This window comes from Molothrus aeneus, chromosome 8, assembly GCF_037042795.1.
Source record: "Molothrus aeneus isolate 106 chromosome 8, BPBGC_Maene_1.0, whole genome shotgun sequence".
Lineage (NCBI taxonomy): Eukaryota > Metazoa > Chordata > Aves > Passeriformes > Icteridae > Molothrus > Molothrus aeneus.
Window position 1 is genome coordinate 5,124,884 of NC_089653.1, and position 21,451 is coordinate 5,146,334.

The 21,451-nt window shown below is 42.8% G+C and overlaps 1 protein-coding gene across 1 annotated transcript in view; it reads right to left on the minus strand.

Annotated features, from left to right (window-relative positions):
* LOC136559720 (protocadherin-15-like) overlaps positions 1–21,451 on the minus strand; it is a 767,555-nt gene that overhangs the window by 240,328 nt on the left and 505,776 nt on the right. The window contains exon 18 of the mRNA XM_066555080.1: positions 6,223–6,288. Coding sequence (XP_066411177.1) covers positions 6,223–6,288 — 66 coding nt within the window. The remainder of the gene's footprint in view (positions 1–6,222; positions 6,289–21,451) is intronic.

Genomic DNA, 21,451 nt, shown 5'->3' on the forward strand with positions numbered 1-21,451 from the left:
AAGATCTTTAGCAACAGCTCTGCTTAAGTCCTAACCACTGCTGATGTGCTGATAAATAGATGTAGAAGAATAAACTGATCCATTTTATAGCTTCCTCAGTCTTTACACATTTGTCCTACACGAAAAACATGAGAATTTAAATCCAAGGCATAAAACCAGCATTAGACACCAAATTGATTCATTACTTCTCAATGAAATCCTTAATACCCAAATCTGGAGAACACATCATTTCGGAACAGAAATGAACAAACAGGATGGAATGAAACAAAAATAATTTCCATAAATTTCATCCTCTTTTTCCATCTCATGAATTTATAAACTAAATCAAATTGTCAGGAAAGAAGTGATATTTCCTGGTGAACATTTTGAATGAAGTAACCTGCAGGCAGAGTTGAGAAGCAACACCTATGAGCCAACTGCTGACATGAAAAATGGGGAAAAAGCATAAATACAAGCTATAAAAAAATGAAAAATATTCCATATTTCATCTCACTGAAGCAGTTTATTAGCTGAGTGAATTATGGAGGAAATTGTGGCCAGTTCTTGGACAGGAACATTTAGAAAAATAAAGCAAGTGAGCTACAGCTGGGTGCCTCTTGATTCCTGGGCCCTGTCACAGCCTTCCCACCCCCAGCCAGGGAGGCAGGAAGAGGAACGGGAGGTCCTTTTGCAGAAGTTTTCCTGGCATGTTCATGGTTGCCAGGGGATTTCTACGGCCCAATCCAACCTCTTTTTCCAAGTCTAATCACCATACTCGTAAACAGCTCAGGAATGCTTTGAAGAACCCAGAACTAGAGCCAGAACTTCTCAAAACCCAGAACTAGAGCCAGTACTTCTCACAGCTCCACAGAGTCTGGGCCGGAAGGCACCTGAAATCCCATTTAGTGCCACCCCTGCCATGGGCAGGGACATCTTCCACTGTCCCAGGCTGCTCCAGCCTGGCCTTGGGCACTGCCAGGGATCCAGGGGCAGCCCCAGCTGCTCTGGGCACCCTGTGCCAGGGCCTGCCCACCCTCCCAGGTCCTTCCCAATATCCCATCTAACATTTCCCATCTGGCACTGGGAAGCCATTCCCCCTTGTCACTCCATCCCTTGTACAGAGTGTCTCTCCATCTTTCCCATCAGCTCCTTCAGGCCCCAGTTTGGTCACCCCAGAGCTTCTCCTCTCCAGGTGAGCACCCCCAGCTGTGCCAGCCTTTCCTCCCAGCAGAGCTGCTCCATCCCTCTGCCCATCCTGGTGCCTGCCCTGGGCTCTCTGCAGCAGCTCCAGGTCCCTCCTGTGCTGGGCCAGCTCTGCAGGTGGGGTCTCACCTGAGCCCAGGGACAGAATCCCCCCATAGCTCTCACCTCCAGCACCCCCAGGTCCTTCTCCTTTTAGAGCAGCACCCACAAGAAACCCCCAGGCTCCAAATGAGCTCCAGATGGAGCAGAGCTGCCCAGCCCTGTGGCACAGTCAGTGTTCAGCCACGTGGGGTGCAGGAATCAATACAAATCCACTCCTCCTGTTAGAATTTGTCCAGAACATTCCACAAGGGTAACAACTTCTGACAGAATTTACTCAATCTGGCAGCTATTGGATCTAATGGATCACCTCTCTTCCCATATGAAAACACAAATTTGAAATAAACTCCACAGAGCGAGGCCTAATTTGAGCAGATGTTATTACATGTGCCTGGGCCTGATCCAGCTCAGATTTGTACTGCTGGCTAATCTAATGTCTTAGACCTGGGATTAATGATCACCAGAACAGCATCAGCACCTAGAGAATCAGCAAAACACTGCTGAGACTCATCACCAAAATCTCATCATCCATCTCGACTGCACCCTGAGCTAGAATGGCCAGACTGGGCCTAGACACTCAGCCTAAAAACGGCCACACTGGGCCTAGACACTCAGCCTAAAATCGGCCAGACTGGGCTGAGACACTCAGCGTAAAATTGGCCAGACTGGGCTGAGACACTCAGCGTAAAATTGGCCAGACTGGGCCTAGACACTCAACCTAAAAATGGCCAGACTGGGCCTAGACACTCAACCTAAAAATGGCCAGACTGGGCCTAGACACTCAACCTAAAAATGGCCAGACTGGGCCTAGACACTCAACCTAAAAATGGCCAGACTGGGCCTAGACACTCAACCTAAAAATGGCCAGACTGGGCCTAGACACAGCCTAGACATTCAGCCTAAAACTGGTCAGACTGTGCCTAGACATTCAGCCTAAAAATGGCCAGACTGGGCTTAAACACTCAGCCTAAAAATGGTCAGCTTTAATTCCAAGCTTTATTTATTTGCCGCAATACCTTAACTTAGATCTGCACACCACATCTCCATTGCCAGACAAACCAGGTTCCAGGTTGATGAAGATAAATTTGAAAAAGATGGTCAAAGACTGGTCAAAATCATTCATAAACACATTAGGGAGCTCTAAGATTGTCTAAAGATGTGGGAAAAATCTATCTGTGGGCAGGGAGACATAAAAACAATGGCATGAGCTAGTTTAAAAATCAACTGAAGCACTTTCTCCCTGGAAACATTTCACAGGAATGATAACATGTAACCTAATAACTTGAATTTTTTCCGTTATAGAAACACTACAAAAAATAGTGCACCAAGTAAAAGTAAAATGCAAAGAGTACTCAAAGTGCCTTTATGGGAAAAATAAGAAAAATCAAGATAAAAATCACAGTTTGGTGCCTTTCCACATCTACACATACACTGCAAACTTGGCAAATGCAGTTTTCAGAATCCCTTGAAATGGTAAAACTAAGATGACTTTCCTTCATAAAGCTGACTTTTGAATGATAGGAAGCAATAGGCAAAAGTATTTTTATTTAAAATTAAAGAGTGAGATGCTCATGAAGGCAATACAAGAATATCATGGAATCATTTAGGCTGGAAAAGCCCTCCAAGGCTGAAGCACCTTCAAGTCATTAATTCATCCTTTTTCTTGAAACAAGAGGAAAAAGTAGGAAATGAACATTGAGCCACAGCTCTTAAGGAATGCATTTCTTCATAGACCTGTGCTCAGCCACAGCAACCTTCCAAATTGATTTTACTAAACAACTTTTCCCCTTCACCAAAATGCCTGGGATAGCAAGACTCTTTCTTCTTTATGGCTAATTAGTTCAATTCCAGCCCTGGTGGTCACTGAACATTTAATTGAGTAATGAATATTCAGAGGCACCACTCCCAGTCCTCATCAGCACACCTAAGCCCATCTCTGGAGGGAGGCTACAGATTTTGTGCCTCTGGGGACATTTCCTTCAATCCCTGTGGATTGTCCCCGAAAACCAAATTAAGCCAGTTTGGACCAGCATGGAAAACATCAATGTCATCACATCCATTCTTCCAGCATTACAATATAATAAAACTGAAAATAAATTGGTGCAAGAGAATCAGGGGGAAGAAACCCCACATCTTTGTTTCCTGCATTTTTGTGCCCTATTTCCTGTGAGTGCCTCCACGCAAGGGGTTACGGAAGGGGATTTGTAGCAGGATCACACATCCTCTGCCTCCCCTGGAAGTCTGGCTGAAGAAAGGTTGCTGCTGAGAGAGCAGGAAGATGAAAACGTGGAAAAATAACACTTGACCCACCTACAGCCATGAAAGCTGCACTTCCATGTGTCAGACATCCCCAAGGAACATGGAAGAGAGCAGGAGGTTTGGGACTTGCTCCCCATTATTCATTAGAGCATTCACACCATCATAAGGAAAGCAGGGAGAAAAAAACCCACCGAAATAAAATCAAACCACACCAACACTGACTGATTTTTCTAGGATGGGAAAGAACACAAAGCATTCCTAACTGTGGAATTTTTTTGTTCTGGATGGAGCACCAAGATACCAGTTCCTATTTGTCCTCACATTAGGGGAATTGACTTCGGTCTGCTTGTTTCCTCTACCCCAACTTCTGCTTTCTCTTCCAAATTCTAATTTAATCTCTAAAACTTTAAATCTTGCCTTGTAGAAATCTTTTCCCAAGAGTATACTTTCCATCAAAAACCCTGCCCAAAGATTCAAAGCCCTTGAGAATTTCAGGCTGCTCATGTGAAGGGCTGCTCCACATGGAGGCCTCAAAAAACTTGGGGTACACTGGCAATGAGAAATTCTGACCTAGGAATAAGGCTCATTCAGTCCTTAAAACACATTAAAACCAAGTCTCAAATCCAGTTATTAAATAAAAAGAAATCAATGGGCGAAAATAACTCTCTGCCTATAAAAATCATCCGGAAAAATTCAGTTTTGCTCTTAATATGATCTGAAATACTATCACCCAATTCACTTCCACACAGGGGAAATGATAAAATAATTCATTTATTCCTTTAGAAAGGTCAAGTTCACTCCTTCCAGGATTGCTCACATGAGCACAATTATAATGTAATTTACTATTGTACCTAAATTACTTGATATAAAGAGATATCCATCCCATGGCAGGAAACTGTCAAATCCTAACATCTCTGCTGACTTCAAGAACATCTTTAAAGGTCAGGAACGGTACCTGTGTGCCTGACTGTGAAAACAAGCAAGAGTTATTTGGGAAAATGTTTTTATTCTATGAGATTTGCTGGTCTCTGACTTCCTGTGAATTAGGAATGATTGAGCTCAATGTGCCATGGCACAATGGAACTAAATATCTATTTCTAAAGAGCAGGATTTTCTGTTTATTGCCAGAACACAATGGCCATGTGCACTGATGGAATAAAATGTCCCAGCCACTGTTTTGAGATCTCCATCCTTAGAGAAGCCATTCCAACCCCAACAAAAGACCCTTGGAAGCAACAGTGCCATGGAAGAACTAAAATAAGGATGAGATTTCACACTTTAAGTGAGCTAGAGACTTGTTTGTCTTGACTTGCAAGAAGAAAATTAGGTGGATTTTTATTCCTGCATCTCTTGGAAATCCCAGTATAAAGTTTTGTCACTAGGAATGTACAACACCATGCATTCCTTATCAAGTTTTGTATCTCAGACTGAGCTGGGTTGGAAGATGCCTCCAAGCTCATTCCAACTCCCTTGCTGTGGGAAGGGACCCCTCCCACTAGACCAGGTGGCTCCAAGCCCTGCCAAGCCTGGCCTTGGACACTTGCAGGGATGGAGAGTCCACAACTTCAACCTCTCTTTTTAAAGGCTCTCACAAAGTTTTTTTCATGGTAAAGTTGGTTTGGATTTATTTATAACACCTTGCTGTTAGCACAGGTTTATTTCTAATGAGTAGGGAAGATGAAAGGCTAAGAGAGATGAGCTATGGCAGCCAAACCATTTCAGCTGAGGGGGTCATTCCACCAAAACTGAGCAGACCACAGCTGGAACACATCAGGATTCAACAGCAGCTTGCCGAGAACCAACACATCCAATTCAAAGAGCACATCCATCTTCAGAGCCCTCCTTTGGACTCTCCTGACTGCAGGGAAAACCACCCCAGGAGCAGGGAAAAGACCCTGGTTTTAACAGCCACCCCACCAGAGCTTTTTCAGCACATAGGTGTATTAAAAATTGGTTTATTGAGGAGTTTTACCGATAAATGCATTTATTCATTTGACTTTGAGCAATTCCAACAAGGAAATCCTCCCAGAATAACAGCAGAGAGGTTCCACCAGCATCACCTGGCTTTATTCACCAACTCAAGCACCTATATCTGATAAACCACAGCCACACAAAGCACAAAAACAGACCCAGCTTGCAAGGTTAAAAAAAAAGAAACCAAAAAACCCCTAAATATACAGAATAAAAAGCAGGAAAGAGTAGTAACTTACTCTCAGGAGTAACAGCTGATTGTAACAGGGTAAAGCACTTCATCCCATCAACATATACTACACAACTGCAATGCTCAGACCACAAATTAACAATCTGAGAACTCTGTTTGTCAGGAGAATTAAAATACTGAAAAAAAAAGGGACATTGATTTTCTTTTGAAATTTCCATGACTACAACCAAGTTCTTCCATTTCAGAGGTGTTCATCAACTCATGTTCCTAAACTTAGAGGGAACCAACAAACAACTTCCCAGAAGCCACGTGGGAAACCCACAAGTTCACGTTATTAATGCTCCTTTAATGCTGCAGAGTAAAACTTCAGCTTTACCCAAACAAAACCAAATACTGACCACAACTTTGTCCTCTGGTACCGTCCCACTGACTTCAGAAAAATTAAGAAGGTCTATTTGCCACAAGGACCTTAAAGAGTGGTTATGAATAATTTGTGCTATCAATAACTGTGGGGCACTCACCGTTGCGACTCTCCTCGTCAATGGGAACTATTGTGGCTGGAGGACCTGTTCTGGCCAACTTGCAATCTATAAAGATGAAAAAAAAAGAGTTATTTCTCATTCCAAAAGTAGGATCTCTGGGGTTTTGTTGGGGTTTTTTTTAAAGTCAGCATATTTGGCATGCTGAAGGCAAGTATTCCCTTAAATGTGATGCAGGTATGAGCTACAACTGATTGTAAAGTTACACTCACAAAGGTTCAAAACAGAGCTGTTTGCTTCTCCCTTACTCAGAGAAACTTTGTAAAGCAAGGGAGGATGTGATGACAAATGATCTCAGGTATACTCCATATTTAAAAACCCTGAACAGCAAAAACATATGGTTTTTCCTCTTCCTTTGCATGTCATGAACAACACCCCTCAAATCACAGAATCATGGATTGGTTTGGGATGGAAGGGCCTCAAAACCCACCCAGTGCCACCCCCTGCCATGGGCAGGGACACCTCCCACTGTCCCAGGCTGTCCAGCCTGGCCTTGGGCACTGCCAGGGATCCAGGGGCAGCCGCAGCTGCTCTGGGCACCCTGTGCCAGGGAGGGATTGTTGTCACATTCCACCATGATCCAGCTGGATGGCTACACTAATGAATCTGTTTGTGTTTTGCTCTAGAGATCCCACCAACAATCTCAATGTGTGTCAGGACACAGGGAATACGATGGCAGTTTAACCCAAAGAAATAACAAAGGAATGATTAAAAGGTATAAATCATAATTAAAGCTTCACAACAGAAACAAACAAAATTTGTATTTAACTGCAACAAAAAGGATCTACTTAGTGAATGGAATTTTAGTAACTCTAAGGAGAACACAAATGAAAAGCAGACGAGCAATGTTCAGGAAGTCATATTTTGCCATCTTACCCTCATATTGCCAGTCTGGAGTCAAAAGTTTAGAGTCATCAATGGAAGCAGAGCAGAATAACGAAAGAAAATAAGTAAGAGTTTGTTGGTTTACTCAAAAGAGAGCTTCAAAGATATCAAGCAGTACATGCAGAGCTAGCAAACGCATAAGTGTAGCCTTAAAATACATAAAAGCATGATCACCACATGTGATGGCTGTTTTAGGACCAATCAGGTTTTCTACATTAAACAGCAGAAAACCAATATCCCCTTTAAAGCACATGAAAATAAAAGTTCATTAGGAAGAGCTTTTAATTTTCCAAGAGCATCATTGACTCAGTGAGAAAAGAGACAACCATTCTCCTTCCCAATTCACCACTCAGGACTATGTGAGTTTGCCTATGATTTTATAGGCTTGATGAGGCTCCTCTGATGCACAGCTCAACCAAACTCCATTTGTGGGAAATGATACCTTCCAATCAAGCTCTGGGCTCAAAATAGGAAAGAAATACTCAGGTATTAATGGTTTGTTTTGGTTTTTTGAGATGTATTTTTTACACACAAATCCCAACAGAAAATCATCCGTAAATTAAACAGAAGGACAACCTGAGGTAAATTCTGTTTCTCATCTTATGGTAAAAATTACACATTTGTGGACTTCAAAGGACCCAAACTGCAGCTCCTTACAGCCTCTAATTACCCCAGCACAGACAAGACCTACAAAGGGAGGTGCGAACAGTGAAACGTTTGCTCAGATCTCCATTTAGGTGAAGCCCCTAAAGGACACCTCTACAACACTGGGTTTTCCTCCAGCAGCAGCAGCAGCTTTGTGTTGTCCCTGAAAAAAGACCTCCAAGACCACCAAGCCCAACCTGTGACCAAACACCTCTGTGCCCACTTCACCACTTTAAAGCATAAATAAAATCACTAATGCAAGAAGTCTCTCCCTCCCTATTCCTTTCATTCTTATAAGCTCTACTTTGATACATGACAATTGAAAATTTCCAGTTTGTTTCGGTTTTAAGAATTAAATTAACTATTATTTTAAAGCTTTTTTGTTTTGCAGGCACTAACAGAGCAAATAAATCACCTGTAAAACCACATCTTTCATTCCACTGTAGTTTCCTATGAGCACATTGTGTGGGCAGATAAGAAATGTTTGCATTTTCTATATGAAATATGGCCTTTTATTTTTTTTTCCCTGCCCTCATTTTATTTACTGCATACAAGAAACCTTCCAGGGCCATAACAAAACCAACTTTAACTTTTTTCTAGAGATGTATGTTATAATTTTCTAGAGGTTCAGGATTTGGGGAACTGAAGGACCCTTCAACAAACTCTTAATTAAGGCAAAGAAGCTCAACAATAGAAACTTTTACTGTGACTTTGTTTTCAGGAATAGCCCTGCTATACCCCATGCAACAGTGACTAAAAAAATAAAAGTAAAAACCAAACTAAATATCCAAATAAAAACACAAAGCGGGAACAATTTTTAAGTCTAAAAGTTGCATGTATCTTAGTAAAATAACAATCAACATTTTTTTTTAAAAACTCCATGGAGCTTTTCCCCATCTTCTCTGTTTCCATGATATTTTTTCACTGCTAGGTGTACCAGTGAAAGTTTCAGCCAAATCAGGCCAGCTTCTAGCTTATATTCAATTAAAAAAATTACCAAAATTACAAGCCAAATCACATGTCCACATTAACTTTTCCATTAAACACACCTGAATTTCCAGAATGATAAACAAAACATTGTACAGTGCATTTAAAAGGAGTGTTTAGCATTTAAAAGGAATGTCCACCAATCCAATGTGGATCTTGGAAGTCTCAGAGAAAAGGCAGGGCTGGACAGTGAAATGCAGCAATTTACAGAGGATTTATTGCAAGTGTGAGCAGGTGAAGCAAGAAAATTTATCATAAGATAAATTTCAGTGAAAAGAAGAGATTAGAGCAAGAGCCAGAAATATGGGAGGATAAAAAAACCAACCAAACAAGCAGGATGGGAGTAGGAAACTTCTGGATTAACCCATGGCACCAGTAAGAGATTTGTGAAGAAGTTTTATTGCATAGACAAAAATTTACAAATTATTTCACATCACTTCACCATGCCAGCACTACCCAAACCTCCTTTTTCAGTTGTTGTCACCTCACCCTTCCCTTCTGCAGGATCAAACCTTACAAAGCCACAGACTCAGTTCCACATCCATCACCATGCCCTGAACAGATAAATCTAAAACTGCAGTCTGACACAAATTTCCAATTCAGAGACAACAATTTTAATGAAAAACCTTGAAGACAAGACATATGTTGTAAATATACATATGGGGGATCCCTTTTTTTCCTCCCTCACAAAATCAATGGGGTCCAAAAACCTAAGCTCAAGCACTGTCTGTACCAACAGGCACCAGCCAGAGATGGTGGGAATTCCTGTGGAAGTAAAAAAACATCTTTGGACTGAGCCAGCTGCAGAGAAAAGTTATTGCCATCATCAGGAGGATGGAGAGTCTGTCTTATAAAGATGACAGAAGTTGGAATATATTTAATCAAGGAAAATGGAAACTCTCTGGAAATACACTTGGGTAAATGAGCAAGTAGGAAAAAATAAGTTCCTAAAGCTAAAGAGCAACACCAATAAGCAGTGTCCCTGAGGAAATGGTCCTCAGTGCTGTTACATGAAAGAGGCTCTGTTTTTAGGAGAATCCCATAATGTTTGGGCTAGAAGGGATCTTAAAGTTCATCCAGTGCCACCCCCTGCCATGGCAGGGACACCTCCCACTGTCCCAGGCTGCTCCAGCCTGGCCTTGGGCAGTGCCAGGGATCCAGGGGCAGCCCCAGCTGCTCTGGGCACCCTGTGCCAGGGCCTGCCCACCCTGCCAGGGAACAATTCCTCATTCCCAATGTCCCATCCATCCCTGCCCTCTGTCAATCTGAACCCATTCCCTGTATCCTGTCCCTCCATGCCTTGTCCCCAGTCCCTCTCCAGCTCGCCTGGACCCCCTTTAGGCCCTGGCAGGGGCTCTGAGCTCTCCCTGGAGCCTTCTTCTCCCCAGCTGCCCCAGCCTGGCTCCAGAGCAGAGGGGCTTCTGCCCTCAGAGCATCTCCAAGGCCTCCTCAGGACTCACTCTGCTTCTATCAATTTTTTTCTCCAGTATTTTGTTGAAATTATCCTCAACAGAAATTATTTCAGCACTAAGACTGCTTTATTCAACCCAAAAATGCACAGAATAACTGCAGCCCCAAAGGTGACTTAGGAAGGAAATATTTCCACAAGACTTTAAACCCAAAGAGCAGAAAGGTGCCCCGTGTCACTGTATGGGCCTTGGTAGAACTCTTTTAGCCATTATTTTACCTCTTCCAATTTTACACTGCAGTTTATTACCAGAATGTATTACCAGAACATGCCTCTGTTCCAATTTTCTCAACAAAAAAACAAGTTGTCCTTGAAATTCCTGGGCATAATGGAGTAGTTTTTGAAGTCAAATCATGATAAATCAAACACACTTTAAAAAGGAAAAGCATTCCATAAATGAGCTTCCCTCCCTACAGTTTTCATGACGCATTTTATGTTTAGGCAGCAATGCTGGTAAATGGAATCCTGAGGCAGCAGTGCCCCTGCCCCAAACTCCTCACAGGAAAGGCAAATAGAACTTAATAAAACAGCAAGCTCTGAAGGCTTTCCTAAGACCTTGCAGCAAATAATTTCTGTTCCTGTTGTTAACTTGACTGTTTTTCCTAACAGTACTTCTGCTTTACCCTTCTTTAATCAAGAGAAGGGGATGAACAAAGGGCCTCTCTCCTTGGGAGCAAAGTGAGAACCTCTTTAGCAAGCTCTCCATGTAACCGTGTCAAGGCTCAGCTCTATTTGGTTTCTGCTGGCTAATTTTCATTATTTTAATTTCTAATTATTTTTAATGAGATGGCTCAGGGGAAACCCTCAATCACTGTCCTAGGTGAGACACTCAGCAAGGTCAAACAGCCTGAGCACAGACAAACACAACAACTGGAATAATCAGGTATTTTCCCAGCAGACACCTCCTGGATCATCTTCCTTTCACCTCTGAAACCCCTTCAAATCTCTTTCCCATCCAGCATTCCTATTCCCTGGAGGACTTCTCTCTGTTTTACAGCTAAAAACACAGAAAATAATCTATAAAAAATAAAACAATGGTTAATGAGCCACCTAATAACAAACTCCCAGTGTGTGGAACCAACAGGTAATGGCCAGAGCTCTGCAGACACCCAAGAGGAGAGAGTCTCCAGTGGGAGGTGGCAAAAAATTGATGATCTCAGAGGTTCCTTCCAACCCAGACCACCCTGTGACTCTGGCCACAGAAGCTGGGGTTTGTCTGACAGCCAAATGTCCCCTCCAACAACCCTGCCCCACAAACTATGGGGGTTTGCAGTTTCCAGCAGCTCCCTTTCTCCTCCTGAGCTCTTCTCTTCATTGCCACCATCCCAAAGGCCACCTGCATCCCCACAGCCTCTGTGCCACCTCCAAAGGCACCAGCTCCTCCAGAAAGGGCTTTCACAGGATTTTCCACACTGGTGTCCTGCTCCCAGTCACTGGAGGGACTCACAAGATGGTTTGGGCTGGAAAGAACCTTTGGGATCCTCCAGTTCCAACCCCTGCCATGGGCAGGGACATCCTCCTCTATGAACAACAGGTTGAGGAGTAGCTGGAGACACCTGAGCTCCTACACTACTCTCTGTGTGTGGAGGTCGCCAGGCTGCAGCAGATTTTGCAAATCTCTCCTCACAGTCACATTTCTGAGAGCCCCCATGCTCACCCTCACAGGGACAGCTGAACCTCACACAGACAATGCAGGCATCAAGGTAGAAGAGTCACAGCCATCCAAAATTACATTCATACTCCCCCCTACCAAATAGAATCACTTGGAAACCCCAAAGAACCATTCATACTTCCTATACCTCTAAACTCCAGCTCAATAAAACATTTGAATGAGGTGGGAGCAGTGTCAGGAAAGGGTTACTCTGTTCTTGGTGTCACATGGCTTCCAAGTTTATTAAGAAAAAATAGCTTGGCCCACAAAGCCCTAAAAATTTAAGTGACTTCAAGTACCAAAAGTCTCCCACAAGACCCAAGAAGGGATTTGTATTTGCATTAACAGAGCACAGCTGTGAGAAAAAAAGTTGCCTAACCTCGTCTTAGACCTCCAAAGACAAAAGGAGTTTCACCTTGGCACAAAAAATAAGTGAGGAGCTCTTCAGGGAGAACAGCACAATCATCATCTGGAAAACAAACAGCCAACCTGAACCTTCCTGGGACACAATTCTAGAAGTAACCGCAATCTCCTCCTGAGCACTCCTAAAATAAAACTGGGAAAAAAAAATCCACTTCCTTATGCTAATCACCAACTCTTCTTCCAGCTGCTGCAGAAACACTCAATCATTACTCTGAATTATTTCATTATTTGTCTTATATTCAAGTTTGCTTTTATTTAGTCAGATAAATCGTTCCATTTGTTTTTATTTAAACAGTCACAGGGAGTGCAATGGGCAATTTCAAACCCCTGACTCAGTTCCTTACAGATACTCAGCCCAATTGAAAAGATTTTCCATTTAATAAAGTTCTACCCAGTAACTGTCGAAGGAAATTATTTTATTTGTTGGCAGAAGAAAGGTTTATTTTTTATTTTTGACTGAAACGAGGATCAGACTCTAAACCTTGTCAGTAATTGTGGAAGGCTCCTCAGCATCAATCCCTTACTTCCTAGGGCTGCTCACAAGACAGGAAAGGACAAAGTATTAACTCTAAAATTTGCTTTTTTTGTTCATCTTCCCAAACTCTTCCTGAATCCATGAGAGTGTGCAGCATCCAGAACATGTTGGAGCAAGTTTAATTTGAACAAGTCATGGCTTGTTCACATGGTACCACCCCATCACAGTGCAGGAAGAAGCAGCATCCAGCCATTCCCTCCTGACCTTCTATTCCCCCCATGGCTCCAATAAACCACTGTACCATCCCCAAACACTGCAGCAAACAAGAATTTATGGTGAGTTCAGGGCTCTGATCCGCTTCAGTGACTGTGTGCTGTCAATAAGACAAATGGCAAAATGAAAAATTCTTCAAGGAGCCACTAAAAGCCACTTTCTTTGATATGCATGTGAAAGAAAACACCTTGGATAGCACAACATCCAACACACAGAACATTTCTGTGGGAAGGAGGCAATGACAACTTTGATACTACAAAAAGCCTGACCCAGCAAGCAAGTCCAAATTATCTCCCACTGAGAGGGAGCAGAGTTCAAAAAAAGCAGAGGGGACTTTGCTAGGACCTAGAAGGGAGCTAAAAGGTTGGATTTGTTGTTTTTTTTTTTCCCTCTGTGTTTATAAGCATTTTAATTTAGCTCTAGAGAGAATTAAACAAAGCCAACTCTCAGCATTCACCAGTTTTAGTTTCATGGACACTCTTTTCTTCAACCATGACTCTTCCCATTGTGGAGAAGGGCAGAAGAGAGATTGTGAAACAGAGTTTGGAGAGTCACAGATGAAGAGAGGCTGAGAAAGCTGGGGCTCTTCAGCCTGGAGAAGGGAAGGGTGTGTGGAGACCTCACAGCTCCTTCCAGGGCCTGATGGGACACAGGGAAGCTGGAAAGGGACCCTGCAACAGCGACTGGAGGGACAGGACACAGGGAATGGGTTCAAACTGACACAGGGGAAATTCAGATGGATGTCAGGAAGGAATTGTTCCCTGGCAGGGTGGGCAGGCCCTGGCACAGGGTGCCCAGAGCAGCTGGGGCTGCCCCTGGATCCCTGGCAGTGCCCAAGGCCAGGCTGGACACTGGGGCTTGGAGCAGCCTGGGACAGAGGAAGGTGTCCCTGACATTGCAGGGGTGGGAATTTTGGAACTTCAATGTCCCTTCCAACCCAAACATTCTCCAGTTTTAAAGTATTTAAAGGCTTTTCTCCCCATTTCCTCTACATGGTTAAGCCCATCAAACAATTAGAGAAGTCTTGGAGATACAAAGTGAGAAACACAAAGTCCCATCTTCAAGCCTGAGTCACCAATAATACTGTGGCCATTTTAAATAATTAAATTATTAATGAGGAAACAGACACTTGATTTCTGCCTGACCACCAGCTAGAAATTAAGAGTTTGTGTGTGTGGCACCCACAAGATCCAGGATGGAACAAGCCCAGAACTGAAGGCCAGTGATTCACTAAAACACTGCCAGCACAACGAGTGCCACGAGGGCAGCTGTGCCCCTGAGGTGGCTGGTGATGGGACAAGCTGCTGAGAGAGCACAATTCAAGAAATCTCCATCTTTCACAACCCCAGCCTGGGGTCTTTTATGGATTGAAAACCCCAGCAAAGCTCCTGGGAGCTGGCAATGCCTGGGAAAACAAGAGCAGCTTTTCCAACCTGGAGAGGCCAGGAGTGCAATTCTTGCAGGCTGACATAAAGCACCTCACATTTCTCTCTGCCTGAACAGGTATTTCTGTTCCCAGCTGCACTTGATTCTCCAAAACACCCCATCTGCTCCTGAAGGAAGCAGTGCTTTGTCCTCACCTCCACTTTCATTCAGCAGGGAACACTCAAGGGGGGAAAACCACAGCCATGAAAGAGTCTCTAAAACTCCATTTACAAACGGAGGGTCCTCATAAAGAGCCACATAGAGCCATACATTTAAAGTGAGTAACCAAGCAACCCCAGAGCAGGGGAAAATGCCCCGCCTCGTTTCCTGTGTGGCCATTCAGCTCCACAGCTGGGCAGTTTCAGAGGAGCTTGGCATAACCTTTTACATTAGCTGGCTTGTGCTGCCATGGCTCTGCATTGACAATGGCATAAGAAGGGCTTTCACGGGCTATTTGCAGCTCTTCCTGAGAGAAATCCCTAATTGCAGAGGCTGGGAAGGCACCCCAGCAAACCTGAGCTTGATTCAGACCCATTTGAGATCCTGCTTAAACCTCCCAGAGTTTGGGTGCTTTGATCAGAGTTGAGCCCTGCTCTAAAAATTGGAGCTTAGGCATTCCAAAGCACGAGGGAGAGGTGAATTTGGGGTTGGGTTTGGTTTAAACTGGACAAAAAGTGAGGCTGGGTGACAATCCAGTGCAAAAACAAAGGACAAAAAGCAAATAAAGACCATTATGAAAAGCTCCTGTTCCATTTCAGGACACACAATCTGATCAGCTAATTTATCTCATGGCTTTATTCTGCCATTCTTTTTTTTTCTTTATTTTATTTACAGATACGGTATCTCTGAAGGGTTTGGGACCTGCAAATTGCCCTGCCAGTGCTGTTCTTTGTTATTTTATTTTTACAGCTTTGAGATGAATGCAGAGCCATTCCTCTTTCAGACATTGAGCTTTTAGATTGAAATAACTCCCCATTTTACAAGCAGTTTTGGAGTTGAGAGGAGTCTTTAAAAATCATACTTGTGCCTGAAAACACTGCAAAGCACATAAAAACATGATACTATGCCAAGCAGCAGCTAAAATTACCATTACCAAAAGTCATTTTTAAGACCATTAAAAAGCACTGGATGAGTCAAGAGAAGCGGCAATATCTTCAGGAGTGCTTTCAAAAATTGATTAAACCTGCTTTTAACCATTCCTATGCCCCCAGCATTCAAATTTCATCTCATTTTCAATATTTGTTGAGATTGCATTTTCCCTATTATGCCTGTAATGCATTTAAGACAGAGCTCTCGTAGAGGAGGATGAAAAATTTCTAATATTGGAACTTCAACTCATTCTTGGTACTATAAGCAACTTTTAAAGTAAATTTTGACTGCTGTAGTACCAGTAATAAAAGCAACTTGGGAAAAGCAGTTGGAGATACTCCTAACATTTCATATTGTTGGAATTTCTTCGAAATCAACTAAATTGGCATTTATTAACAGAAACATGAGATGAGCCAATAATATTCATTCTTGCCATATTCCTAAAAAGTAAATTTGTCAGTTTTACATCTTAGGTTAAATATTGAGGTTGAAAATCATATTTAATAACCAGGCTTCTCGTCTTGCCCTGAAGAATTTCTCCTACTTCAGTCCAGATTTTTTTATGTCTAAAAGAGGCACAGGAAAACCTCAGTTTGTGTTCCACAGAACTGATGGCAATGAGCTGAGAGAAAGAAGCATTAAAAATAATTTTTAAACTAATTTTAGGGAAAAAAAAACCCTCTATGGAATTTTGATATGTACACAGAAATATGATTCTCTGTAAAAACAGATGTCAAATTTTAGAGTATTTCAATATCACAGGAATCACTGAATATATCAATTGACCATTGAATGTATCAATACCATTGAATGTATTTTTGGGGCTGTGATTACAGTGGCTTCCTTTAAAAAGCACCACTTTATAAACTGGGATAAGAAAGAATTACACAGACATGAAACCTCCAACTTTGGGGTTTTAAAAAACCCTTCCCCTCAACCTAAAAAAATTAGCAACATACAGGTTATTAAAAAATTAATCAAACTGTCAGTGTCTGGTAGAACAACTTTGCTGCACTAAAGTCACCTATAAATATTCCAATAATTCCAGAACCTTCCCCTTGGTGCCAGTCTCCAGCAGGTAATCCAGGAAAACGGGTGCTAATTAAGCTGCCACTCCTAGGATTGTTTGTGTTCCAGAGAATTAACCACCTATTTGGGAGATTTACATATTGTGCCTATAAATAGCTCTCTCCTGACATCTCTAATGAAGGCAATGTTGATCAACATCTTCCTGCAATTTAATCAGGACCTCGAGCAGCAGTGGCAGAAGGTGAGGATGTGGCTTTGCCATCCCAAGACATCCCCTTGTCTTCAAAGGCACTCAATTCCCTCAGCTCCTCAAACTCTCCCTTAGACACTGCTAAAAATACCCAAAAAAACCCAGATTGCCACAAGCACATCTTAATTAAAACAATGCAATTTTCTCCATCTTTCCCCAAAAATGCAACCCTGTTCTGGAGGAACACATCCTACAGTCATGGGACTGCCCTGAATTATCCAACTGAAAGCCGGGAATTCTTAATTCCAGAAGGTGAGGACGTGGCTTTGCCATCCCAAGACATCCCCTGGTCTTCAAAGGCACTCAATTCCCTCAGCTCCTCAAACTCTCCCTTAGACACTGCTAAAAATACCCAGACAAAGAGATGGCCACAAGTGCATCTTAATTAAAACAATGCAATTTTCTCCATCTTTCCCCAAAAATGTAAACCTGTTCTGGATGAACACATCCTACAGTCATGGCACGGCCCTGAATTATCCACCTGAAAGCAGGGAATTCTTTATTCTATCCCTGCAGGAACAACCATTTTCACCACTGAGGACTCACCTGGATGTTTAAAGGCTGGACCTTGGTACTGTTGGCTTAACTAAAGCATGATTTAATTCCCACTGAACGCTGCCATGAGCTAAGACAGGGCGCTGTGCTTTGGAAAGATTTTAGATTTTGGAATCTATAATCTTTGGAAAGGTTATAGATTTTAAGTACCCAAAATTAGCAATCAAAAAAAGCCCCACCAAGGCCAAAAATGTTGGTTTTAAGCCCATTTCCAGGCAGGCAAGCAGTGGCAAAACCTGGGAAATGGCAGGGAATAAACTTTCTACTTACACTGGAGGCTTGATAAAATTACCTCATTTTGCACAGAGAATTCTGACACAAAGTCAGGGATGGAAAAGTTGCCCAGCCAAGGACATGGAAAGTGCTGAACTTTGGTACTGTGGCTTAACTAAACCAATATTTAATTCCCACTGAACGCTGCCATGAGCTAAGACAGGGAGCTGTGCTTTGGAAAGGCTTATAGATTTTAAGTATCTAAAATCAGCAACCAGAAAAGCCCCAACAGGGCCAAAAATGTTGGTTTTAAGCCCATTTCCAGGCAGACATGCAGTGGCAGAACCCAGGAAATGGAAGGGAACGAACTTCTACTTACACTGGAGGCTTCACAAAACTCCCTCACTTTGCACAGACAATTCTGACACAAAGAGATGGAAAAGTTGCCCAGCCAAGGACATGGAAAGTGCTGCCCTCCCAGAGTGTGAGAGGGAAACAGGCCCCAAAGTCACAGGCAGAAGGTCCTTTCTCCCCCTCAAAAAAAGGTGATGGCACCTAAGACATTGTGCAGCCCCTGAACCCCAGCTACTTGCATGTCCCCCATGCAGGAATAACATGGAATAAGGAGACTTCCCAATAAGTGACACCCTTGGAAGTGTCTCTTAATGAATTATGGTCCAATGGGTTCAATAATTGAAGCCTGAGCTGATTTCTGGCCATCCTAGAGCCAGCCTGTGCTCAAACAGCCTGAGTTAATTAGGAAGGCAATGAGGACTGCAGTGCTGGAGAGCTACAGAGAGTTATTTGTGGCTCTCCTGGTGAGCTGCACACTTTGGAGATCTAATTTGTTGAGTAAAAACCAAAGTCATCTTGGTTTTATAATGAAAATTGTTCCCAGTCCACAATGGGTTACAGGAGGTGTGCTTTGGCTTCCTGTCCCACAGTTTATCATTCACATTTTCAGGTGAATTCACAAAATATCTACAAATTTGAAAAAAAAAAAACCAAAACAAACCATAAAAACAAAAAAAAAAAAACAAGCAACAACAAAAACCAAAAACAAACAAACAAAAAAATCCCAACCAAAAAAAAAGGACAAAAACCAACCCAACCCAGAAAACAGCAGGATGAGAAAGGGGGAATGCAAAGTACTGTCTTCAAATTTTTTGTTAGAAAAACCTTTTGATGAAAAACATGAAGGGGGAAATTAAGAAAAAAAGGTTTAAGTGCCTATTTAATAAGCAAAGCATATCCTGAGATGGAAGGACAGATCTCTGGCATCTTGTCTTACTCCTGCCACAATCTCCTTATCCTTGTCTTTGGAAAGTTTGGGCCCTATTAATCCAAAACTGTCTGGAAATGGCAAAATGGTGAGAGCCTTTGATTGCCTTTGAACCAATTTAGGATTTGTTTTAATGAATGGAAGGTTCACAGATATCTCCTCTGTAAAGCACCTCTGTGAGGGAGGAATTATGGGATGGGACAAAGGACTGTTGGACTCAGCACCTGTCAGTTCACAGTGCTCCCAAGCATCCACCTGAGGAGGATTCCCGAAAAATGATGTTAGAATCACACAGGAATTATGGAATCCCAGAATGGTTTGGGTTGAAAGGGACCTGAAATGCCATCCAGGGCAGGGACAACTTTCACCATCCCAGGCTGCTCCCAGCCCCAGTGTCCAGCCTGGCCTTGGGCACTGCCAGGGACCCAGGGGCAGCCCCAGCTGCTCTGGGCACCCTGTGCCAGGGCCTGCCCACCCTGCCAGGGAACAATTCCTCATTCCCAATGTCCCATCCAGCCCTGCCCTCTGGCACCGGGAGCCATTCCCCATTGTCCTATCACAGCTGCTGCTGCGTGGACTCTCCACCCTCTAAACACTAAGAGACTCCTTCCAGAAACTTGAGTCAGGATGATTTTTTTTGTGGCTTATTTTTTTCTTTAATAACATGGTGAAAATAAAATGCAAGCATGGTTCACCTGCTGTCTGAAACCTTTATCATCAACCAACTGATAAATTGCAAGGAGAGAGCTGCTGGGTTTCTGCTACATTGGAAAAGACATTTCATATCCCTTGCAATATTGACTCCAGAGCCTGAAAATATTTACTTCTCCATTTTTCCCTCCTTAGAAAACACTTTCAAAAATAAACACCTTACAGGACAACCTGATTACCATCAAAATCTCTCTGTCTGGCTCCACTCTCAGGAGAGTTGAAGCAATGGAACAAATATCATTCCCTAAAAGGCAGCAGTAGAGTCCCCATCCCTGGAGGTGTCCAAGGAAGGCCTGGATATGACACTCAATGCTCTGGGCTGGGGACAAGGTGGGGATTGGGCACAGGTTGGATTCCCTTTTCTTGGAGGGCTTTTCCAACCTCAATGACTCTATGAAATGGTAGGAAAAAAAAAATCAAATTCTGCTCTTGGTGCTGGAAAGAAGCTGAACTTGCATTTTGTGTTTGTTTACCTATGTACATTAATTTTATTTTAATTTACACATGTAAATTAGCAAAAAATGCAACTCAGCTCCATGTTGCAAAGACAATTAATTAAAAAAAAATAATAAATAAGGAGGATGTTTCCTGGCAGAAATTAAGACTGATCACCTCTCCTTTGAAGGATACAACTCTGCTCAGTGTTTTGGCTCCTATGGAAAATGGCAAGTGCCAAAGGAATCTCAGCCTCTGCCTATCAGTGATGTTTCCCAAGACCTAAGGACACATAAAACCCTTCTCCAAGCAGCACCTGCCTGGAAAGGACAGGATTAGGAGCTGTCCTTCCTAGGTCAGCCCAGTCCAGGTGCACACCCAGAGAAGTTTTCCATCAGCAAGGATGGGCAGCAAAAAGAATGTGTTTTTTCATAGTTGTACAAAGTATAATTCATAAAAAACACATGAGTAATTTGGGCCCATAGGCTACACAGAGGCCACCAGCAGGAGGACAAAGTGATGCTTAAAGCTGGACTCAGCTTAATTTCCGATAGCTGGAAATAAAAGGATTCAGGGCAGCTTTGAAATCCTTCCTGTAAGGTTTTCCCCTCAGAGATAGCACAGAAAATAATCCTGCAGATGAGACAGCAATTGCATGGGTATTTCTGTAGGATTTAAAGTCTTCTTAGCGTTCAGCAATGCCCAAATTCTTCCCCTCCTAATTCCCTTCAGTTTTTGAAGCCCTATTTTTTGATTTTATCTCACCTACAGCCACTGATAAAGAGGCAGCACACCTGACACGGAGCTTCTCAGCCTCTGCTCCAGCTCCAGGCTGGCTGAAATGGAGAGCTTGATTAATTTTGTATTAGCCAGCTACACAATAAATCCCAAGCCACTGATTACAAGGGAAGAACAAGCAGATAAGGTATTTTCTTTGCAGACCTCCAGTATTTAATTATACAAAGGTTCTATCCACAGGGTTGGTGAGAAAACAACTGAGCACAGCTCTGGGAGCTCTTTATTATTTTCTATGTGTGACTGTTCATGTTCTTTAAGTTTAAAATTAAGTGTTGTTTTTGGCTGGGGGCAAGATTCTGGTTCATGATGGGTTTAGTTCTGGATAAAGAAGAAAGCAGTGGTTTACCTGAAGCTGTTCACAGTTTGCCTTTCCCTGGCAGTTTGTTTGTAACTATTTTAATTAGCAGACAAGAGTGGGGTCAGTGATTCTGTGGAAGGAGTTTGGATACTGAGCAGTTCAATGATATTTAAAATGCTCTGGTACCATCAGGTTTCTTGCTCAAGCAGAGCCTCTCCTCATCTGTTAATCACCATCTCCTGAGCAGAATAAAAACACCAAACATTGGAAACCAAAGTGCTCAGCCCTTGGAGCTGGAAAAGCACTGCCTGTGCCACTC